We start from the raw sequence: 22,908 nt of genomic DNA, 5'->3' as shown, positions 1-22,908 counted from the left end.
GGTAAGAACGAAAACCAGCAGACCCAGTAGCTCTCCAGGACCAGGGTTGGAGACCACTGCTCTGGAGCTATTTATTAGACTTGAAAAATAAGTCTAATAAATACATAATAAAGTGCTCACTGAGTGTATGTCAACTGGCAGCCTGTGGGTAATTGTAAAAAGTAATTCAACAGTAACCAGAGGACCTCTGGCATGTTTAAGCCTATCCCATCCCTGGTAGGATCACGTGATCACATGATTTAAAAAAAATAAGAGTATCAACATACTGTAGGTAGCAAATGATCTCAGAATCATGCTTATACGTACAACATATTTTTGCCAATATCATCCTTTTGCATTTTAATTGTATCGATATGATAGAAGCACATTTTTATAAAGAGCTGACCCATTTTTGATTGAGATGGTGACAAGTAGAAAGCTGCTTTTTCAAAACTAGTTTTTATCAGCCCAGCATAAGACAGCTAATCAGTCCCAGCCTACAGCCGCTTTACAAACATCCCTCCTGAGGATGAAGGTGTGATGCAGCCTGAGATAATGGACTGACAACCACTCATGCCTTAACATGCACGAAGTGAGGGCGGTAAATTCAACAGGAGTCTTTTCACTCACTAGGGAGACTGGTAACTGATTATATTTTGACTCCCCATAATCCCTCCCACCGCCTCAAAAAACCCAACCTCCTACTTTACTGTTGACTGATCTGCAAGTACCTCCTCCAGCTGAGGAGAAGCTGATGTTCTGTTGATTGTGCTCAGTCCTTCCACTGAATGTTACACATAGCACAGTGGTGAAGGTGTTCTGTGCTTTGTGTACGTTTTAACAAGCTACTTCATACATCCAGACCATTCTCAGAGGCCCCTGCTGAGATCTGTGAAGAGACTTGTGATGTTTACCTTAAATCCCTTCCTCTCTCACTCTCACTGACGCAATTAAAATCTTCTTTTGACTTACATGCAGGGTGAATATAACCTCTGGTTACCCCCTGCCTATATATGTACGTTAAAATGTGTATTACAAGCTGACAAAGAGATTTGTTGAGGTGGTGGAATAATTTATAAGTTAGGCTACTGAGACTATCATGAAAGTTTTTTGTTTTTTTGTCAGGTGACATTATCAGAGCAATACTATACATTGGTAGTCAAGTCTTCATACTGCATCTGACTGAGCTGCTTTTTTGAAAAAACATGATGAATTTTTCTATGAGTTTAAAAATAGTTCATTTTTACATGAACTGTAAAAGTGATTTAAAGCATTTCCTCAGATTTGTGTTGGCATGTACTTCTTAAGGCACAGGATAATATCATGTTACTCTGCCAGCAGTGTAAAGGCATTGGAGTCAGTCATCATGATTGTTTGATGATTATAAGCTTGTGAATTTCTCTTCAACCTTGAAATATGAATATAGTATGTATGGGCTATGGAGTAAATATAAATATACTGTTCATTGTCAATTGGCAGAGATACACGGTTCCATATTGCGGTGCCTCTATGAATTGGAAAAAACATTTCTGAATTTATTTGCTTCCCTTATTATTTCAGAGTCAATCTGAATACAAGTAGCTTCCATTTAATTGTGAAATGAAAGAGAACATACAGGATATACTATGTTATAATAAAATAGTAGGCTACTTGTATTCACATTGACTCATGAACAGAATCTACTGAATTCAGGAAAATGCTAACTTTTTTATAATTCATAGAGGCACCGTAATGTGATATTCCAGTGGCACTCCATTATTAGTCGTATTTTAAAATTTAACAACCTTTGGGGCTTTAACAAAATGTTCTAGCACATCATATAACCACAGTCAACTTTTCACATGCATGTCTGTGTATTATCAGACGGATTTCAGTATTCTTTGTAAAAATTTGACAGTTTGTTCTTATATATTTTTCATGCCATATTATGTAAATGACAGAATGAAAAAAGGATGTTTTTTGTTTTGTTTTTTTTGGTTCATTTTTCACGTTATGATCTTGTTTAGCGTCACCCATGTCTGAACCATAGAATTCCCACACTGTTCAGGTTTTTTTTTGGTTACCCTGTAATTTTACTGGTCTTATTCTCTGGAGGACTATGATGCTGTAATGTTCATTCTGCAAAAAAGTGCTCAGGAGTATGTATTTGCCATGAGACTGGGTATATTCACTCTACTTCTACTGCTGTAGCCTATCCACTTAGAGTTATGATGCGTTGTGTGTTCAGAGATGCTCTGCTGCATACTACTGTCATAAATTGTGGGTATTTGCGTTACTGTCACCTTCCTGTCAGCTTTGACCTGTCTGGCCATTCTCCTTTGACATATCTCATTAACAAGGCATTTCTGTCTACAGAACTGCTGCTCACCATTCTTTGCAAACTCTAGACTAGTGTGCATGAAAATCCCTGCCACCGACAATCATTCCATGGTGAAGGTATATTACTCAATACAATACAGTACACTCAGAATTATCAGTATTATCTCTGAATTATCTCTTTAACAAGTCGCTCACAGAACTGCAGGTCACAGGATGTTTTGTTTTTTGTTTTTTGCACCATTCTCTGTAAACTCTAGAAACTGTTGTGTGTGAAAATCGCAGGAGATCAGCAGTTTCTGAGATACTCAAACCACCCCATCTGGCAGCAACAATAATTCCTTGGTCAAAGTCACTTAGATCACATTTCTTCCCTATTCTGGTGTTTGGTCTGAACAACTGAACATCTTGACCATGGCTGCATTCTCTTATGCATTCAGTTGCTGCCACGTGATTGGCTGATTAGATACAGGGGCTTGGGAAAGTATTCAGACACCTTCACTTTATTGTGTTTTATCAGATTTAACTTCCATTTTTGCCCATCAAGCTACACTCAATAACCCATAATGACAAAGTTTAGTGTCGCCCTTGTCTAAACTATAGAATTCCCACACTATGTTCAGGTTTTGTTTTTTTGTTTTTTTGGTTGCCCTGTCATTTTGGGCTGTATTGATTTTATTATTTGGAGAAGCTGTAACGTGTCAGATTGTCTCAGAAATGGCAGCTCACCGCTGGGGCTGTACAGCTATGGATGAGGCTCCCATTCTCTCGGATAGTGAAGGAGGTGCTCTGTGCTTTTGGGGAAGGGAACTGTACTCATTTCATCTGTCACAAAAAGCCCCAAGTGACTGGAAACTATAAAAGCTGCCAAATGCTCTCTGTTGAAGGATAATGGTCTCTGAAATACCTGCCTGCAGTTTGTTTACCCTCTTTTGGCCACAAGAGATACACTATAACACAATCAATTTCATGTTGATAAAAGCTAAACTGTACAGTATCCATTTGTTGCAGAAATTTAATAGCCTCCCACCAATTTTGAGGAATCAAAATTAAGAATTCACCAATTCTCCCTGATATAATCCATATACTGTATACTGTACAGTGTCTGCTACTCATGGAAAACTGTTGATAGATATATTTATATGGTATAGCATATAAATCTGAAATACATTTTCACCAGGGACAAAAAAGGACTGGTATTTAAAATGAAAAGTTTTTCATAGCGTGCATTTCCAGTCGATTACTTTGCCGGTGATTGTGTTAATGCCGCTATTTGCATAGCAATTACAAATCAGGAATGCTAGGCAAAGTGAGAATAAATATATCTGCTGGGAGATGGTGTTTGACAGTTACACAATTAAGGTTCATTTAGATTATGAGGCATTGAAATGTTTACTTGACCATGTGATTGCCTTGTACACATTGTCTTGATTATTTCTGGGAATTAGATGAAGAGCAAACCTAAATTGGCTTCCATAGACTGCATCAGGGACATAACAATACAGCTTGTAAATTAAGTTACTAAAGTGCTATATTCCTGTTGAGCAGTATTTATATCACTGTACTTTAAACATTAATATGTACATATTTCTAGTACTAGGACCTCCCTTTGCCCCAAGAACAGCCTGCATGCTTTGTGGCATAGATTTGAGGCGCTAGAAACATTTGTTTCTGATCTAAAAATGGTTGGCATTTATAAAGCGCCTTTATCCAAAGCGCTGTACAATTAATGCTTCTCATTCACCCATTCATACACACACTCACACGCCGACGGCGATTGGCTACCATGCAAGGCGCCGACCAGCTCGTCAGGAGCATTTAAGGGTTAGGTGTCTTGCTCAGGGACACTTCGACACAGCCCGGGCGGGGGATCGAACCGGCAACCCTCCGACTGCCAGACGACTGCTCTTACTGCCTGAGCCATGTCGCCCCATGTCTATGTTGACATGATAGTGTCAAGCAGATGCTGCCGATTTGTCAGCTGTACATTCATGCTGCAAATCTCCCATCCCATCACATTCCAAAGGTTCTCCATTGAATTGAGATCTGGTAACAGTGGATGCCATTGGAGTAAACTGGACTCATTGTCATGTTTGTGGAACCAGCTTGAGATGACTTGTACTTTGAGACATGGCACATTATCTTGCTAGAAGTTGCTATCAGAAGATGGGCAGACCATGCACATGGTCAGCAACAATACTCAGGCAAACTGTTGCATTTAAATGATGCTCAGCATGTAGTAAGGGGCCAAATGTGTGCCAAGAAACCTTTCCAGATGGTAAGCATTGCGTAGGTCCAGCTTGGTGAAGATGGTAGCCTCCTGTAGCTGTTCGAATGCTGAGGCCATGAGGGGGAGAGGGTAGCGATTCTTGACAGTGATGTCGTTCAGGGCTCTGTAGTCTATACATGGGCGTAAGGATCCATCCTTCTTGCCCACAAAGAAGAATCCTGCTCCAGCAGGAGATGATGACGGGCGAATGATGCCTGCAGCTAGAGACTCCCTGAGGTATTTCTCCATGGTCTCAGTCTCAGGACGGGACAGAGAGAACAGCCGTCCTCTGGACGGGGTGGTTCCTGGCAGTAAGTTGATGGCACAATCATAGGGTCGGTGCGGAGGTAGAGATATAGCCCGAGCCTTACAGAAGACCTCTGCAAGGTCCAGGTACTCAGGTGGGATCCCTTCCAGATCTGGAGCCTTCTCGGGAGACCTTCTCGAGACGGGGGTGTGGGCTTGGCGCAGGCAATGAGCTGAACAGAATGGGCTCCAGCCCAAAATCTCATGCCTCTCCCAGTCCACCTCAGTCCAGGATTGTGTTTCCCAAGCCAGGGATGGCCCAGGACGATGGGGGAATGAGGGGAATCTATGATGTGGAGCACCAGCTCCTCTTGATGGTTGCCAGAGATTAGCATTTTGAGAGGAATGCTTCTATGGGTGATGCTGGCCAGCCTCTGGCCGCTGAGTGAATTGGCCATCAGGGGCTGGGGCATCCGGGTAAGTGGAATGCCCCACCTGGTGGCCACCCCACGGTCCAGGAAACTTTCTTCAGCTCCGGAGTCGATAAGGGCGGAGACCTTCCTTGTCTGCCCCTCCCAGGAGATGGTAACCGGGAAACAGGTGCGGTGTTTGGAGGAGACTTCAACAGGAGTCACGCCCACTAGTGCTCCCCCAGTGACTAGTGGGCGTTGGCTTTTCCTGGGCAGTTTGAGTGCCCCTCCTGGCCGCAGTAGAGGCATACCCGGCCTCTCATCCTCTGCTCATTCTCCTCACGGGTCAGCCGGGCACGATCCACCCTCATGGGTTCTGCCTCTTCGGTGTTGGTAGGGCGTTCCTCCCGGGGTGAGGGACTGGACCAGACTCTGGGGGTCTCCCCTCGAGACCGAACAGGACGACCTGGGCTCTGGAACCAGCGACGATCACGTAGGCGAGAGTCCACCCGGATGGCCAATGCGATGAGCTGCTCTAAGTCGTCAGGGAGTTCCCGGGTCAGCAACTCGTCCTTCATTCGTGCAGCCAGGCCGTTTAGGAAGGTGTCGTAAAGGGCTTGGCTAGCCGAGCCACAGGATGTCGCCAGAGTCTGGAAGTCGATGGCAAAATCCGACACACTGCGTTCCCCCTGACGCATGCGCAGAATCTCACGCGCTGCTTCGCGACCATGCCTAGAGCGGTCAAACATTCGCTTCATCTCCTCCATGAACAGCCCTGGACACAGGGTAGTCCAGCCTCCCAGGTGGCCGTTCCCCACTTCTTAGCGAGTCCCGTGAGTTGTGTGATGATGTAGGCAACTCGGGATCGCTCAGTAGGGAAGGTAGAAGGCTGTAGCTGGAAGATGAGTTGGCACTGGGTAATGAAAGCCCGGCATTCTCCCGGTTCTCCGGCGTACTTCTCGGGGGGCGGAAGGCGAGGTTCACACACTGGAGCAGGTGGTGCCGTGGGAGCAGCTGCAGCGCTGAGGGGTGGAGTACCGAAATTGGGGTTCGCAGTCTGGAGGGTTACGGTCAGGTTAGCCAAACAGTCGGACACTGCCCGCAGCTGTTGGGCAAACAAGTCCAACTGCTGCTGCTGGTGTCCCAATGGAGCTCCGTGGTTCCCCAGCACGGACTGCAGCTGGGACTGGTCTGCTGGGTTCATCGTGGTCAGAACGTACTGTTATGTACGGTGCAGAGAACCCAGACGCAGACCACAGGATAATCCAAAAATCGAAGTTTAATGTTCAGTGGTCAAAAGACAAGAGATCCAGTACAAAGCCAAAAACGAAAAGCAAAAGAATAGTCGAAAAAACAAGCGAGAGGTCAAAATCCAGGAAATCACAGGGCGAAGGTACAAAAGGGCAAAAACAAACTCGTAGTCAAAAAATACAAAACAACACGTCGAAAAACCAGAAGATCAGATGAGCAAACAAAACAAGAGGGCAAGGCAGGTACGGAAGTCAAGGCAAAGGGGTGTCTATCAAGAATCTCTATAATAAGGCTTACACACAATCGGCACTTACTAAGATCAACGTTCTGACAAAGAAGCATACTGAGACTGAGGTTTAAATACAAGAGGGAAGGTGACAATCTAGGCGGGGCAGAGGAAAAGGTGGGCTAAACAAATAGACAACAGGTGGGGAAACATAATAGGGTAATAACATAATAACGGGAGGGAGACGAAAACGCGGACTGGATGCACGAAACAAAACATGTAAAACATATGGCTCCAGATTAGGGAGTAGACATTTGCATAGTTTGAAGACGTAGTGATAGTTAGAGACAGGTGCGAACACTTCGCTGAAACTAAACGAGTAATCAGGGATAGCATAGGGAGGCAGAGTTACAGAACAGTGCAGAAATACTAAGAGATAGCGTTAGTGAGTTAGTTACGTGAATACTTCTAAACTACCCAATAAAAGTGATTGTTAGTTAGTTAGTTAGACAGACAGTAAGTTTATTAATCGGATTAGTACTGTACAAAACCTAGATTAGTAGTAGTTAGTAAGAATCGTGCTTTACAACATTTAACTACCAAGAAAAAGCAGGTAGTAAGAATCGCGAGTCTTATAAAAAATGTTGAAAAACCGAAAACTACCGTAACCACCCGAAAAGTGGGACACGCGGACAGGGGAGTGACTAGACTGGTAAACATTCAGACGCAGACATAACAGGGGAGGACAATGGAGAACTGTAATGGGAAACATAAACCAGGTAACTAAGAAAAATGAATAATAAACAAGACTAAACATGAAAACATACTGAACAAATACAGAAACATTACATTCCCCACACCATTACATCATAAGTAGCAGCCTAAACCATTGACACAAGGCAGGATGGATCCATGGATTACTTTTGTTTATGTCTGACCCTAGCATCTGCATGTCTTAGCAAAAATTAAGATTCATCAGATCCTTAGATCACATTTCATTCCCATTCATTTGGTCTGAATAACTGAACATGACCATGTCCGCCTGCTTTTATGCATTGAGTTGCTGCTACATGATTGGCTGATTAGATATTTGCATTAACAAGCTGGTCTAGAGGTCTACATACATTCAAATGAATGTATCATCTACATCATTGAGTTTATACTATATACAGTATACAGAGGCTGTAGATAACAAAGTGAAATTTACAGAATGGTTATCTGTCTAGGTTTGTCAACTGTGGATTTGCTTGTTCTTCCAAAATAACTGCCAAGCAGCTGGACTCAATCAAAAGATTTGTCACAACACACAAACTGAGCTTTTTAGGAAAATGACTACAATAAATTATTCATAAATGATTTGTTTTGTGTATATCATAAACAAGTAATTTATTTCTGAGGAATTTCTGGGGGCCTGAATTTATTTAGAGATTATTCCTTTTTCTCCCGTTCTTGACATAACCAGGAAAAGGATAGCCGTATTAGTTAGGATAGCCTATAGTTTTAACACATAGCGATCACATAAATAATGGTTCCATTTTGGCTATTTACCTTAGACCCTAAATTAATTTGACTTATTCATAGATCCAGTTATGCTTGAGATAAACATCTGTCCAGGTTGCATGTCATTTTTAGGCAGCAGTTCTGAACACTTTGATTTAGCGAAGGACAACATAGCGCTATTAGAAAAAGAAGAGTTCTGTATAGTCTCTTGAGCTTCGTCACATAAGCAGGCACTGCCACATTAATTCCAGTACAGGAAACCAATAAATGTGTCACTTGCGATAGTTACAGCTGGCTTGATGCCTGAATCCGGGGCCCACTCTTAATGAAAGAAAGCTGCTATCTCCTCTTGGCCTTTGTGCCGTAAATTGTGAAGGTGCTTGATTAAACAACACTCCGGACAGCTAAGCTCTCAGAGGCGGCTTCACATTTGGCCAACTAATTACACACTTGCTGACTATTTAATGTTTTGGCTGAAATAGGAATGAACTACACCCAGATTGAGTCATTAATGATTTAATTTTAGAATTTCAGCCAACCTAAAGTTGTAAAGAAGAAAGGGAGGGATTCGAACCATAGCAGAGAACCCAAGGGCATGGATTGCAGGAAGGATATGGGCAGCTGAATGCTGAGGATTCCTTTAATTCTGTGGCTGGTGGAATTTGAGTTGTTGGAAATAAAGTTGATGCTTTTGCATGCAGTCATTTAAAGCACTGCACAAAAATCTTTAAAAAAAAGACAAAAAAATATTCCTCTGAAATATTGGTTGACATTTCATTGTGCCCGAAGGGGAAAAAAAATCAATTGAACAGTTTCACTCCCTAGCCACCTGCCACTGTAGAGTATATCTTACACTAAGCTCAAGAGTAAATGTTGAGGTCATAGAAGCAACTGCGATGGCAATTCGTCCCCTCAAGAAAGCCTGGGTAGTACAATAAAGTCTATTTTCAGGCTGCCATCTTGCTATGGTTCCCATAATCCACATCATTTTAGCTTCACCGTGCTCTACTGCTTATCTCTAATCCCACACACTTTGTCCGGTCACTGATGTTCCCTCCTACTGAATGGGAAGATAGTTCAATCTCTACCTCCCTGCGACACAAGAGACTACCAACAGCACACAGGCAAAGGGACCACTAATCTCCCACATTCTCCTTCTCCTGCACCCTGACCTCCATTTATTAAGTTCTACACATGAAAGATGTCCTTCAGATCTCCTTGGCTGTGCTCAGTCTTCTTCAGAAGGATTGGCCACGGCCTCAATATTTCCATCATTTATAACTATATTTTTCCCCCAGATTGTTTCAAAATCTACCAGGATATTGTCACGTTGACTTGCTGTGCACAGCAAAAAAAAAAAAATAGGAAAAAAGGTAAAAGGTCATTCCGGTAAATCATTTGGAGAAATTACAATCGCTCTCACTGAGCTTGTGGCTCGCTTCTGGCGTTATGAAAAATCCAAAATAATAAGTATGTATTATATACAGTGTTATTGTCAGAATTGCCTGAATTTCTGTCTGTCCTCGAGAAATCGTTGAAGGCATCTCTCACAAGCGGAACTATTCACAAGCACCAACATAAATCTTAAAGATATAAATATACAATCCAGATGTAAGTGACTTGTCAGACAGCATCAAACTTAGTTTAAGCAGAAAGACTGTTTTCATAGCAGAAGTCAATAAACTGAACAAAAGGGGAAGGTGCAACATTATTATTTATTTTTTTGAGAAGTCTCGAGACAGTCTTTATAATGTTGCTTTTTAGAACATTATGTAGAAGGTTGGCCTCATCATGAAAAGCCTTCAATTCCATAAACGCCTGTCTTGTGATACATCTGCTATTCAATTATTCTCAAAAGGAAATGAGAGACGATTTTTCTCACCTCTACTCACTTGATCATTGTGCCTTATACTCATGCTGAACAAATGTTTTCCACAACTTATTTTATTCTCAGGATCTATGGGGACATTGTATACTGTACACCATATCAGTTAGCCTATTTCAATGAAAGGCTCTTGTTGGGTTTTTGAAAACTTTCTCCCGTCACAAGTGGTGTCAGTGACTTAGCCCTTGTTCAGCTCAATTCATTTTCTTATCCAATAACCCCGGGAAATAGCATCCGCACTCTCTTGGTACATTCCGAACAAATCACATAGAATTGTTCTATCCAAGTATTCAAGTACATTTCAAGTCCAGGTTTTTTTAGTTGGAGTTTTCATGACTGCATGAAAAGCTTGTAATTTCACAGTATGTGCGTCGTCCCTGGCACAGTACACAGTACAATAGTACGGATAGCATTATACACATTATACAGCATTTTTTTTTTACCTGTGCATATATGAGGATAAAACATGCAGTGTGACTGGAGCACAAACACTGTTTTCTTTCTTTTCACAGGCATTTCCAGGAAACTCCAACACAGAGAGCGTGGTACGACATGACTTACAGCATTCCATCGTTGCTCGGTACCTGCGTATTATTCCTCTGGACTGGAGCGGAGAAGGGCGTATTGGTCTGAGGATAGAGATCTATGGCTGTCCTTATTGTAAGTTCAAATCTACCCACAATGTCAGACACCTGGCCAGACTGGTGTGCCATTCTCTTTCACATGACAGTTTGATGACCAGATGGTCACAGTTTCAAAATCTCAGGTGCACAGATGTTTTACCAACAAGCAATATGCTATTTTTGCACTGTCAGTGAACACTTCTAGTACATGTAACCAATAACACAGTATTTCCTTTGACTAATTTTGGTTCACTTTGTGTTATGTGTTACCCACATATTTGCCATGAAACCTGAGAAGATACTCTGATGTATTAGGTGCACCTCCATTTTATAATTATAAAGTTTGATATACAACCTGAGTCTTATACACTGGGTTGTATGATACATTGCACTCATTCACAGTGAGAGACTTCCCAAATCTTTCAAAAGCCTTCCAGGGGTGTGCATTTTAAAGTCACGGAACATTATGTATTCTAATGGATGCATATATCATCATATTATCCATCATCATTCATTCTCAGGTTAAATTGAAAGTATTGAAATGTACTTGATAGCTGTATGCACTGTACAATGTACAGCAACAAATCTGACATACAGTACTTAAAATAGGAAAATCCAGATACAGTTATTTTTTGTAATTAAGAAGCAATAATTTTTCATAATAGATGTAATGTGGTTATGTGTTTATCTTGATTTAATTTTAGAAAGAAGATGAATGAAGATGCTATTGAATATACAATGTGTCAACATGCATTGTTTTACTAAGGGATTTAACCCCTGGCAATTTCATCACTTTCATTTGATTAAGGACTGCAAAACTGATCACGATAACAAATTGCAATTACATACAAACTAATTTAGCTTAAATTGATATGCCTCACATTTCAGAAAAAGTGATTAGCATTTTATATTCAATTTTTCAATCCAATCTTAATGAAGAGCAGGAATGTAAGAGTGACAATCACTGTTTTAATGTGTTGGACACATTAGAGATTTACATGCAAGCAATTTTTAGTGCCCTTAGATTGGTAAAGTCCTCAGTTTATAGTGACTAATTTACATAAATAGCTTCCAAGTATTTGTCAACAAAAACATATGTTTTTGTGTATATCTATGAATTCCTTTGCTAATGTTTATATTTATGATGGATGCAAGTGCCATATGATGGGTTCAGATATGTATCATTCTTCTTATCTCTTCCTGCCTGAGTTATTTATGTTCGTTGATTTTCCTGTCAGTGTGAATCTCATTCCTATTGACTCAATACCAGTGAGCACCCACATATTCCCATATGATTGAAAAACTGCTGATCACTGGCATCGATAAACACAAACAGCAGGCAGAAAAAAAAACAGATGAAAATATGCTGGGGAACTCTGAAGCCCTGTAATGCTACATATGTATACACACGTGTGTGTGTGTGTGTGTGTGTGTGTGTGTGTGTGTGTGTGAGAGAGAGAGAGAGAGATAGAGAGAGAGAGAGAGAGAGAGAGATAAAGAGAAAGTGAGAGAATGAGTAAGAGATAGAAAGAGAGGCAGAGATGATTTTAAAAAGCTTGCCTGTGCAGCATTGATGTGCAATGAACAAATAATGATAGTCTGCTTGGCTGTTGAAAGAGGTCTAATAACCAGCGCCTGGCCCAAAGATGAAGTGTGCAATGAAAATGTATACAGCACCTTGACCTTGATGATGTGTGAAAATGAATGAACAGTCTTGATGGGAGAGAAAGGAACTCACCCTGAAGAGTGAACAGAGGATAGCTCTAACTGTCCAGACCCAACAAGTACTCACATATTGCCGGGGTAATCAGTTCACAGGAGAGTGTGAAATGGGAATTGAATTGATCTTTTTATTTAGTTGGATGGACTCAGACCCTGTTGAAGTAGCACTCATAGGCCAAAGTAACGCCCATAAATGCAAGTTTCTTAAATCATGGCCTTCTTCTCAGCCTGGTCTCATGGCATATACGTACCTCTGCCGAACCACTCTTACATTCTCGCAGGTGCACTGTGAGTTTATCAAGGGAAAATATCACTCACGTATTGACACTGGTAATGTAAAGCTAATTTATGAATAATGTAATCAGTTATGTCAAAATATAGCATTCAGTAAGAAATTGAATATTTTGCAAGTAACTTATAATAAATTAAGTAAATTAAATAAATGCATCCATCTGCAGCAAAACTATATATTGAAAAATGCTGGTGATTTATAATGCATCCTATAAACTTCGTACATATTTGTTGTCTTCAGAGAACATGAAATTACTGATCTATATTTGTTAGATGCAGCAATATAAGAAACATAAAATAATATAAGAATATCTATGACATTGTGGTACAACTTCGTAATTGAATTTCTAAACAATGGCGTGACAGATCAACAGAAGCAACAGAAACAAACTGCCTAATTAACAATTGTATGTTTTTTTTAAATTGCTGACATGTATATTGCACATGCATTTCCTCTTCCTGTTTCATCCTCTCTCAAATGGCATTCATTTTCCAGTTTCATGACAAATAGATGCATCTCAATGTGTCAGCTAATCCTGCTAGCTGTTGTTATGAGTGAAGCATAATTTACCCCACTGAGACATTAACACGATTATTTACATTTTAATTAAGAATAGATCAACGGAAATCAATTGCTTTTTAAGCAGAGTAAGACAAAACATATCACAGTGCACTCCTACTGCTTGGAATGTGTCACTGTGTAACCGCTATCAACACAACCCTGATCATTTTTTACGTTCTTTCAACCACTCTCTTCTTAAATTTTATTAGAATATCTTCTCTTTTAGTGTTGATATTTATTTTCTTACATGTTAACGGGCCCCTTATCCATATTAATGTGCTCAGTATTTAATATGCTCAAAGAAAATAATTTTATCTCCTTAAGTTTGAAGTTAAATCTGCTAAGAGGCATTTTTTCTGAAAATGCTTTCGTGAAGTACATTGTATACAGGCCCGGCAATGTAATCACCTTTCGTTGTGCAGTAACCAGGAAGACTTTGTCAGCTGATGGGGGCACAATGTAATTTCCTCCTGCCACACTCTGGTTTATCACAGGACTCCAGGTACAGTTTATCTGCGAATTGGACCACGGTTAGGGGGAGGCAATCTCCTCTACGGTCATTCAAGCCATCATTTCCCTAAAATGGGTGTGACACTAGATAGGCTATGTCTCCTAATCTTCCTTCTCCTCTTTAGGGGCGGATGTGATAAACTTTGACGGCCAAGGGGTGATCTCATACCGCTTCAAAATGAAGAAGATGAAGATTCTGAAGGACGTAATTGCCCTGAAGTTTAAAACTTCAGAGAGCGAGGGTGTCATCCTGCACGGAGAGGGACAGCAGGGAGACTATATCACCCTGGAGCTGAAGAGAGCCAAGCTGGTGCTGCAGATAAACTTGGGTAGCCTTTAAATGATTATCTCTTGTTGAGGTATCTATTGACATATCTGTCAAAGATGAGGTGATGTGTGGAGAGGGTTCTCTGCACTCCACAGCCAGTGAAGGGACAGAGCTGTGTGGCCTTGCGTGCGACTTCCAGCAGCGGTTTGAAAAAGCACAGGCATTCTGAGGAAAATAGATTCCGTCACACCACATTGACTTTGGTCTTGTTTGTTATGCTGCATCAGACTCTTTGCTTTCCTTGTTGGCAGCATCTCACACATTAGAAGAAATTTAGATCTGACCACAATGGCACTTTGTCTTTAAGAGTTATGAATTTCAATATTACATTTTATATTATTTCACATTCTGTATGTACAGTAATTCTATAAAAGAGGCTTTTATTCACTTTTGGTTTCTGTATTTTTTAGATAGAGTCGAGCCAAAATGTATTATTTCATTATTTAAGCTGCAGTAGGTAATGTTTTTAGACAGCTATCTGGGAACAGACACGCTTAATTGGTAGCAATATAGTAAGACCCTCTGTGGGAGAAATCCTGCACCATACACTGTTTATACCCGGAGATTCTGTGTCCAAAAAGCTGTGTATCGAGTAGCTGTCAGTCTGGGGTAGTAGGTAGGTTTGTTCAATACTTTACAGGTATAGAAATATTTTGCTGATATTAGCTATCGCATACTGTCAGGTAGATTTCTAACTTTTGATTGTGAACTTAGCAAAACCATCACTTCATCAGTGACAGAACTGGATGACTACATGGGAAATGTTTTATTGAATTATTGGTAAACTGCAGCAGCAAAAATGATTCTGCTGTTTCACCTTGAATGCGAAATGTTTGGTGTAGCCTATGCCAGTCTTTCATCCTGTAAACCTGCTTGCTAAGGAGTCATAGCTAGAAATGTTGATGCACGTTCACAATACAGTGTGTGGAGAAGCAGTGAGAGTGGGTGGTGTGTCTCTTTCTCTGTAGGCAGGGCCAATGGGTGTTATCGTTTTCATCACATTATATTACATTACATTAATGACATTTTGCAGACGCGAAATTATCCAGAGTGACGTACAGTTGATTAGACTAAGCCAGAGACAATCCTCCCCTGGAGCAATGCAGGGTTAAGGGCCTTGCACAAGGGCCAAACGGCTGTGCGGATCTTATTGTGGCTACACGGGGGATCGAGCCACCGACCTCAAGGGTCCCAGTCATGTAACTTAACCACTACGCTACAGGTCGCCCTAGTTTTCAAAATGTTTTCACAACATTGCGTTCATTGAGAAAGCCTACTGCCGCTTTCATTACTTCAGCGGCTCTGTAAATAAGGGCTCTTGGAGATATGCTTTAATAAAGTAAATAAAAATACTTTGTAAGTGATCCCAAGATCCAACATGAGTGCATGACTTACAGAGACTGTCTCCCTGCTGTCCAAACTGCAGGCAGTAATCAGTATGGCTCCATTCTTGGGCACACATCAGTAACAAGCGGAAGCCTATTGGATGATCATCACTGGCACGCAGTGGTCATCGAGCGCTACAGACGGAATGTCAACTTCACCCTGGACAGGCACACACAGCACTTTCGCACAAATGGAGAGTTTGACCATCTTGACCTGGACTATGAGGTAAGTTTGGTATAAAAGTAAACTGGGCGCAAAAAAACCCCACGTGTAGTTTTCATATGTCAAGGTGCATTGCACAGTTTAATCACCATTTCATTTTATTCACATAGCAAGGGAATTTTTTACTATTATATTAGAAACAACTTGAATTAACAGAATGTATTGCTAGGACAATCCAGCATTGTGTTTCACTTTGTATTGAAAGCATCTTCATATCTCTGGACAGATGAGAGTTAGACACTTAACACGATGCTATGTGGAGCACTTTTACTCGTAGTTTTGGCCTGGGTCTCCTGAGTCCAAGGGAAGTGAGTGGTGGTCTTGACATTAATCACCCCATTCTCTCCAGACTTCTAGAGTTTGTAGAACAGAAGAGCATGTATATACAAGTCTCCAAAGATCGTGCCATATCTTCATTACATGCTTTGGGATTGGGAGGTTTTGTTGATCCTGTTTAATTTTCAGATGCTGCTACTGACATTACTTTCTCTTCTTACCTGAACAATAATCCATACCGTAAATGTATCATAGGATATAACTGTACTCAAAGATTAATGCATAGTTAGTATAGGTATACTTTAAATATGGAAATTAATCTTGAGCAGGGAGAAAAATAGCTTTTAAATATATTGTGGACATAGGATAGGAAGTGCCTGGACAGGTTATTAACCCTTTGTACCTGAACCCTTTTCAAATAATTCACTTATTTATAACTATATGAAAACAGAATTGTCACATAACTAAAGGTCGGAACACATATTGTGGACATTTACAGATTAAACTAAATATAATGAAGTTCCAACCAGAGTTAATATGCCCAGTTTTCTTCCATTTTATTTGATGTAAAGGTATAGTTTTGGAAATGCCTTCGACTGCATTGTGGCATGTATTTGTCGATACATTTTAAAACTAACCCATCCACAAGCCTTCTAACCGTGCATACCTGTAGCTTCCTTATTTTACAACAAGAGAAAACATTACACGCTCACCCCCTCCTTCCCTCTCTCCCTTGCATTTTCTCTCTATCACTCATACTCTCTCAAGTGTAGAATGCTTAGAGGACAGCATTCACTGTTCTAATGAGTCCTTTATCAGACTTTGGTCTAATATTTTTAATCCCTACAGCTCAGCTTTGGGGGAATGCCTTACTCAGGGAAGCCAAGCTCAGGAGGCAGAAAAAACTTCAAAGGGTGCATGGAGAGCATCAACTACAATGGTGATAACATCACTGACCTCGCCCGGAGAAAGAAGCTCGACACATCAAGCTTTGTGAGTCCTTAATTAGCTGTGTCTAGCAGCCAATTAATGCTATGCTGTTGAGAGTATTGAATGTCATATGTGAGGAAAAAGTTTCCAAAATGTGTGAGTGAAATGCAATACATATTTTGAAACATTCCTTTTTTCGTTTTTTGGGGTTTTTCATCATTGTACTTTTGTGGATTATGTTGCACTTTATTGGACTATGCTTTTTGTAAACAGAGAGGTGCACGTGAGTCAGTATAATTTTAAAACTGACTAGAGATGGCCCAGGGACAGATAATTGTTCTTTACTATCAACTGAATCCTTCTGGATGTCTATAGTATTTTAGTTCTGGTGTTAAGTCATCACTGTATGGGCCCATAATGTATACCTTTGGGAGTGATATGGCAACAAATTTTTTTCTTCTCCTCCCGGTTATGCATTTCCAAATAAGGACAAAAAGGCTTTTCTTATGTCTGGCCTACTGGATTCATCATAATTAAAGCACAAACTATACAGAATGTCCCACGTTGTTGGTCCGTTCTGCATTGATATTGCAATTCAACTAGCCATTCCCTCTATGGTAGCTCACAGCATTTCCTCGAGAATTTTAGCCCTTTCCTTTTAATTGTCATTCATTGTGAAACGTTTGGAAAGGCAGTATCATTCCATTTATAAATAGCTGGCTCATGCACTAATTATGATGAATAAACTTAATAGAGGGAAAGACATTCGCTGGGCAAACAAATAATTATTTGCTGGGAGATCACAAGGTGTTTAGTAAGTAGCAAAACACTGACATAAATTTTAGAAGTCATATGCTTTCTAAAAAATGTCTAAGTTTTAAATCAGTACAATTCATATTGCCAAACTATTAACACTGACAAAGTATATGCCTATGTGCTAAGGGAAAACAAATTGAGTCTCTTCTGACAATTTGACATGCTTGTTGTGGAGGCAAATAGGACTTATTATTTGTGTAGGAATGATTGTATTCAAATTTAATAAATCACATTAAAAAGATTTTGGTGAGTTGTAGCAGGTAATATAATGGAGAACTGCTGATAAAGGCTAAATGCAATTCATGACATTTCTAGTTCAATACGATAGCATTGATTAGTTACTCTATATTTGAAATATGTTGCAATTGTAGTTATGAACCAGTTCACTTTTTAAAAAGATTAAACTGCAAAGAGGAAATAATCTTTAATGCCAGTTTTGTCTTACACTTGCAGTACAGGAAACATTGTTTGTTTTTATTTCATCTGGAAGTGCACCGTGGACAATTGTGTTGTAAAAACAAATAATTTCCCTTACAGAGTCTGTAATGAATTTTAAACAGGTCATCTCCAGTTTTTCATTCTTCGCAATTTATGACCATGACAAAATACATTTTCAAGATCGCTCACTTCACACTGCATGCTTTCCAGTTTTGTCATTACATATTTTAGAGATTACTTGTATCGAATACATTTATTTGCAGCACCTCAAATAATCTGGCTAGTCATCCAATACTGTTTAATAAATCATATATTTTACATGGTTATACACAACTTATGCCCTTGTGTTTTCTTACACTGCAAGAGAAAAGACTTAAGAGCATCTGCTAAATGAATTAACTGTAATGTAAAATCATAGATAGAAGAATAAAAGCTTATGTTATTGGACATACCTAGAATTCAGGCCTTATATCTATCCTGATACAGACCTCTAGACCTCATGAACCTACATCAAGTTGCTTCTATCCTACCTCTGGTAAATTGAGATATTATAGTTACAAAATAATATATTGGGAATAGTTTTAGCACCATATTGTGCTTACCCATGTTGATTAAACTTGTTGACTAAACCAATTGGGAAGCTGGTGGCGACAACACTATTTGGAGTATGACAGTTCCAGAATTGGATGAGGATATACAGTCCATTTCCAATGAGCAAGCTCCTGAGGAGAATGCAATAGTGGCCCTGATAGGAGAAGAAAAAAAACCCACTTTATGAAACTACGCTGATCCATTCAAACTTACTTTGCACAGTTACAGTGGAAAGACTGGCTTGCTTAGGCATAATTCTGCTGGGATCTTTGGTGGCTGGTTGAATTTAGAAGTAGACCAGAAGGTCAAAAAAGTTTTAACTTCTGTGTCAACCTATGAATGTGAAAAGAGATTTTTATTTTCTTTACGCTGACCTTCTGTTCAAGATGTTCATGAAATCCCATTCAGTGTACATTGTGTAATGCTCATGTTCCATACTCTCTCTCAGATGTACTTTTGCAGCTGTATCTCACAGCACAGTGGACTTTCTCTATTCACCTTTTTTAAATTATATATATATATACACATTGTGCCTTTTTTATTATACTATCCATGTCATGAATACTACTAGAAAGTTGCTTAGTATGAATGAGAAATGATTTGTCGCATGTTTTACTTCTAAAATGTTGTCATAGGACTGTCAGATGCTTGAAATCCATTCATTATCATGTGATCATGCTCCAGATTATTATGACAGTAACTCACTTGTTGAAATGTATTATTAGATACATTCGCTTGATAATGCACAGCCCTTTGAAACTCTTTTGAAATAATTAACCAACTGCAAAGTATTAGAAAGTTGGCCATTGTCCAACAAATGAAGATTCATGATAATACTAGAAGCTTTGATTAGAGTTTGAAATAAATGACTTTATGCATGTGAATAATTAGACAGAATTAGAGCTGCCACTTTATTACACTTGACTGGGGCTATTAATCTTAATAAGGATTAGCTCTTTCCTCCGTTTGAATTCTACAGTGAGTATGGTACTGTATGTTGGAAATATCTTTGTTGTGTGATGGGAAACAAGCCAATAATTAACATGCAGGTGCTAGAATGACAACAGTCTGCACCAGTACAGTAACTGTTACTGTGCAGAAATGTTTATGAGCTGAGCTGTCATGAGATTCGGGGATTTAAAACAACAAATTCAGACTCAAGCAAATCACCTTTCTCAGTTGATTGAAAACTTGAAATATCAATTACATCCTGTTCTGTCATGGCAGGATGTACAGTACAGTACAGAAAGTATGGTAATACTTTACTAATACTGTCATACACATGACATAACAGCTATGACAGGACGGCTTAACAGATGATGTCAGGTTATGATAAAGCACATAAAACTGTCATTTAATTGGTTCATTTTATGACAGTAACATCTGTCATAACATTTATCGATAAAAGTATGATAGCTATTAGGTCATGTGTAGACGGTGTTATGGCATCCTTATGGCGAGGAGTTCAAGTAAAGTGTCACCGTATGGATCATTGTAATTTATTCATGAATGGTGAACATGGATTCGGTTAGATGAGATTTTAACTGAACATACTGGGGGCTGCATGGTGGCTCATTCAGTTTTGGATTAAATCCAGACCATGGCAATGCTGGACTAGCTGATGTGCAATTACCGTTTGTGTTGCCCCGGGTATAGCGTGGTTCAATCAGTTTGAGCCTGCATTTCATCTAGTGACCCTGCTGTTTAAACCTGTTCTGCATTTCTTTTTTTTCTGTGGGGGTGTTCAGCGTAACCTGAGCTTCACCTGTGTGGAGTCCCACACGTTCCCTGTGTTCTTCAACGCCACCAGCTTCCTCCAGCTCCCCGGACAGAGGAACCATGTCGTCGTGTCGGTCGGTTTCCAGTTCCGCACCTGGAACGCCAACGGACTGCTGCTCTTCAGCGCGCTCACCGACGGGATGCTGGAGCTGGCGCTGAGCGAGGGAAAAGTCAGCGTGCACATCAACGTCACGCAGAAGAAGAACACGCGGATAGACATATCATCTGGTAATGCCTACTTTTCCTCTAACTGTTTGCACTGTGATTCATTCTTTTTTATTAAACTGAAACCAAAGCAAATATTCCCAGACCTTGTGACTTCCCCTGTTACACACTAAAGGGCAAGCATAATCTCCATAATGACATCAAAATTATACTGGCAGCAGTGATGACACATTTCCATCATGGGTTGAAAATATATGATACTATGATTATAATTATGCTGGCAGCTGGCAGTTCTTGATCACCAAGGAGACACAGGTGAACTAAGAAGTCACTTGACTTGGGGTTTTCCTCGCTTATGGAAAAGTTCAGCAGAATAAGCAGAATATTGATGACTTGGGCTGTCCATAGTGAAATCACCATCCATCTCTCTCTCTGTCTCTCTCTCTCTTTCTCTCTCTCTCTGTCTCTCTCTCTCTCTCTCTCTATTTTACTATTTTCTGTAAAATGCAACCCAATTCACAATGGATTCTGATTGACACATACAATAGTATTCTCTCAACATAACTATTACAATGTGGCAAAATTCTTTACCAACCATGTAGAAATGTCTGAGAACATGTTGTGATAACACGCTACTTCCGCTCCCTTGCTGAAATCAAATCTTGAAATAATTTAGTCAACTGGTAGTACTGCAGGATGATGGTACTAGACTGACTGAGAGTGATGTTTTGCTTTTAGTCGCATTAACAGAATTTTTTTCGTGCTGCCAGTGTTCTGCTGCTATCTCAATAATGTGTGGTGAATTAAATTAGTTTGAGATAGCTTGTGCTTGTTGTGCTAGTTGTCTTTGTGTCAAATACAGTGATAGTGAAATAACTGAATGAATGCATGAATAAATAAATAAATAGCATGCTTGATGTTTCAGAGAATGCATTTAGCCGCATGTCACAAAAATAACAATATCCTTTTTTTAAATATTTAATAATATATGATAACCAATCTTAAGATTAGAGGCCAGAAAACCTCTCTAAAACTTTGATGAACGGAGATATGATTGTACAAATGTTAAGGGGTCATAACTGGATATCTGCACAACTGTCTGAAAGCAAATGGAGGCCCAGGAAACACTTCATAGTCCTGTTCCCCATCAGTCTGTATGTGGGAGCAGAGACCTGCAGTCTTAAATCTAATCCCATTTCACATTGTGGAATAAATGGGGAAAGAGTTCATGATGGCTTTTCAAGGGCAGTAAAATTATACTGTGGCAGCCTGTGTACTCAGGGTTGTTATTCGTTCCATCATGGCTGGTCTGCCTCCGAGCAGTCTCTGCTTGTCCCTGCGTACCCTGCTCCACGTGAGCAGGGGTTATTCCCATTCCCTATACCCATTTTCCCTAAATCAAATTTGAAAGTGTGGAAAAGGAGTATGAAACTCCCTTAAATGAGCATGTATTTCTTAATGGTCTGTAGTTAAGTATGATTCCCAAAGGGATTCATGGGTAATTGCTATATTCCAATGCCTGAACTTCCTCATTATTTTACTGATACACTGGCATGCTGCATATTTTTCCTACTAAAGAAATACTGGAACTGTTAAATAGAATGTGTGAATAATGCAGTGCTGCTTACTCTTGCTCAGTGTGAACACCTTGTAAAAGTATTTTTTGCCTGTAAATATAACATTATCTTTATCAGCCATGGCACTCTAGATCTTTGGCCTATTGCACAGGTGAGGTCTTCATTCAAGGTTCTGACCCTGAAAAGTATCCCTGAGCATGCATCACACAGACCAACCGTGTTCTCTGTGGGATCTGGTTGTATCCTAATTTTAAATCTAGCTATAAATTCTTGGTTTAATTGGTTTCATGCATCCTTGATTCTCCACCGTTAATGACTTTTGAGTATGTAGGCATGAAATGGAAAGACAGCAGATATATAAAGAAAATCAGGAGAGCCATGGTGCGGTCTGAAAAGGTTGGTCTTCTGTCTTTGTCGGAGGATGGTGGGGTTTCTACAGTCCTAACCTCAGTGTGAAGCTCATTCCACAATGGGGGGCCAGTACAGACTGGAGACTTGACCTGAAAGTGCAGGCACGCAGGGGGGAGAGGAAACAGGGATAGCAGGTTCCCAGAGGTAGCAGAACAGAGAGGCCTGGTTTGTGTGCAGGCTCTGACGGTCTTTTTGAAGA

The 22,908-nt window shown here is 40.1% G+C and overlaps 1 protein-coding gene across 1 annotated transcript in view; it reads left to right on the top strand.

Annotated features, from left to right (window-relative positions):
- The window catches only part of cntnap2a (contactin associated protein 2a), a 329,215-nt gene that overhangs the window by 159,885 nt on the left and 146,422 nt on the right, over positions 1-22,908 (top strand). The window contains exons 4-8 of the mRNA XM_061239599.1: positions 10,595-10,742; positions 13,916-14,119; positions 15,545-15,729; positions 16,852-16,995; positions 20,526-20,784. Of these exons, the coding sequence (XP_061095583.1) occupies positions 10,595-10,742; positions 13,916-14,119; positions 15,545-15,729; positions 16,852-16,995; positions 20,526-20,784 (940 nt within the window). The remainder of the gene's footprint in view (positions 1-10,594; positions 10,743-13,915; positions 14,120-15,544; positions 15,730-16,851; positions 16,996-20,525; positions 20,785-22,908) is intronic.

Source organism: Conger conger, chromosome 4 (assembly GCF_963514075.1).
Source record: "Conger conger chromosome 4, fConCon1.1, whole genome shotgun sequence".
NCBI lineage: Eukaryota > Metazoa > Chordata > Actinopteri > Anguilliformes > Congridae > Conger > Conger conger.
The sequence above is the reverse complement of the archived record's forward strand: the minus strand, read 5'-3'. Positions and strand labels throughout refer to the sequence as shown.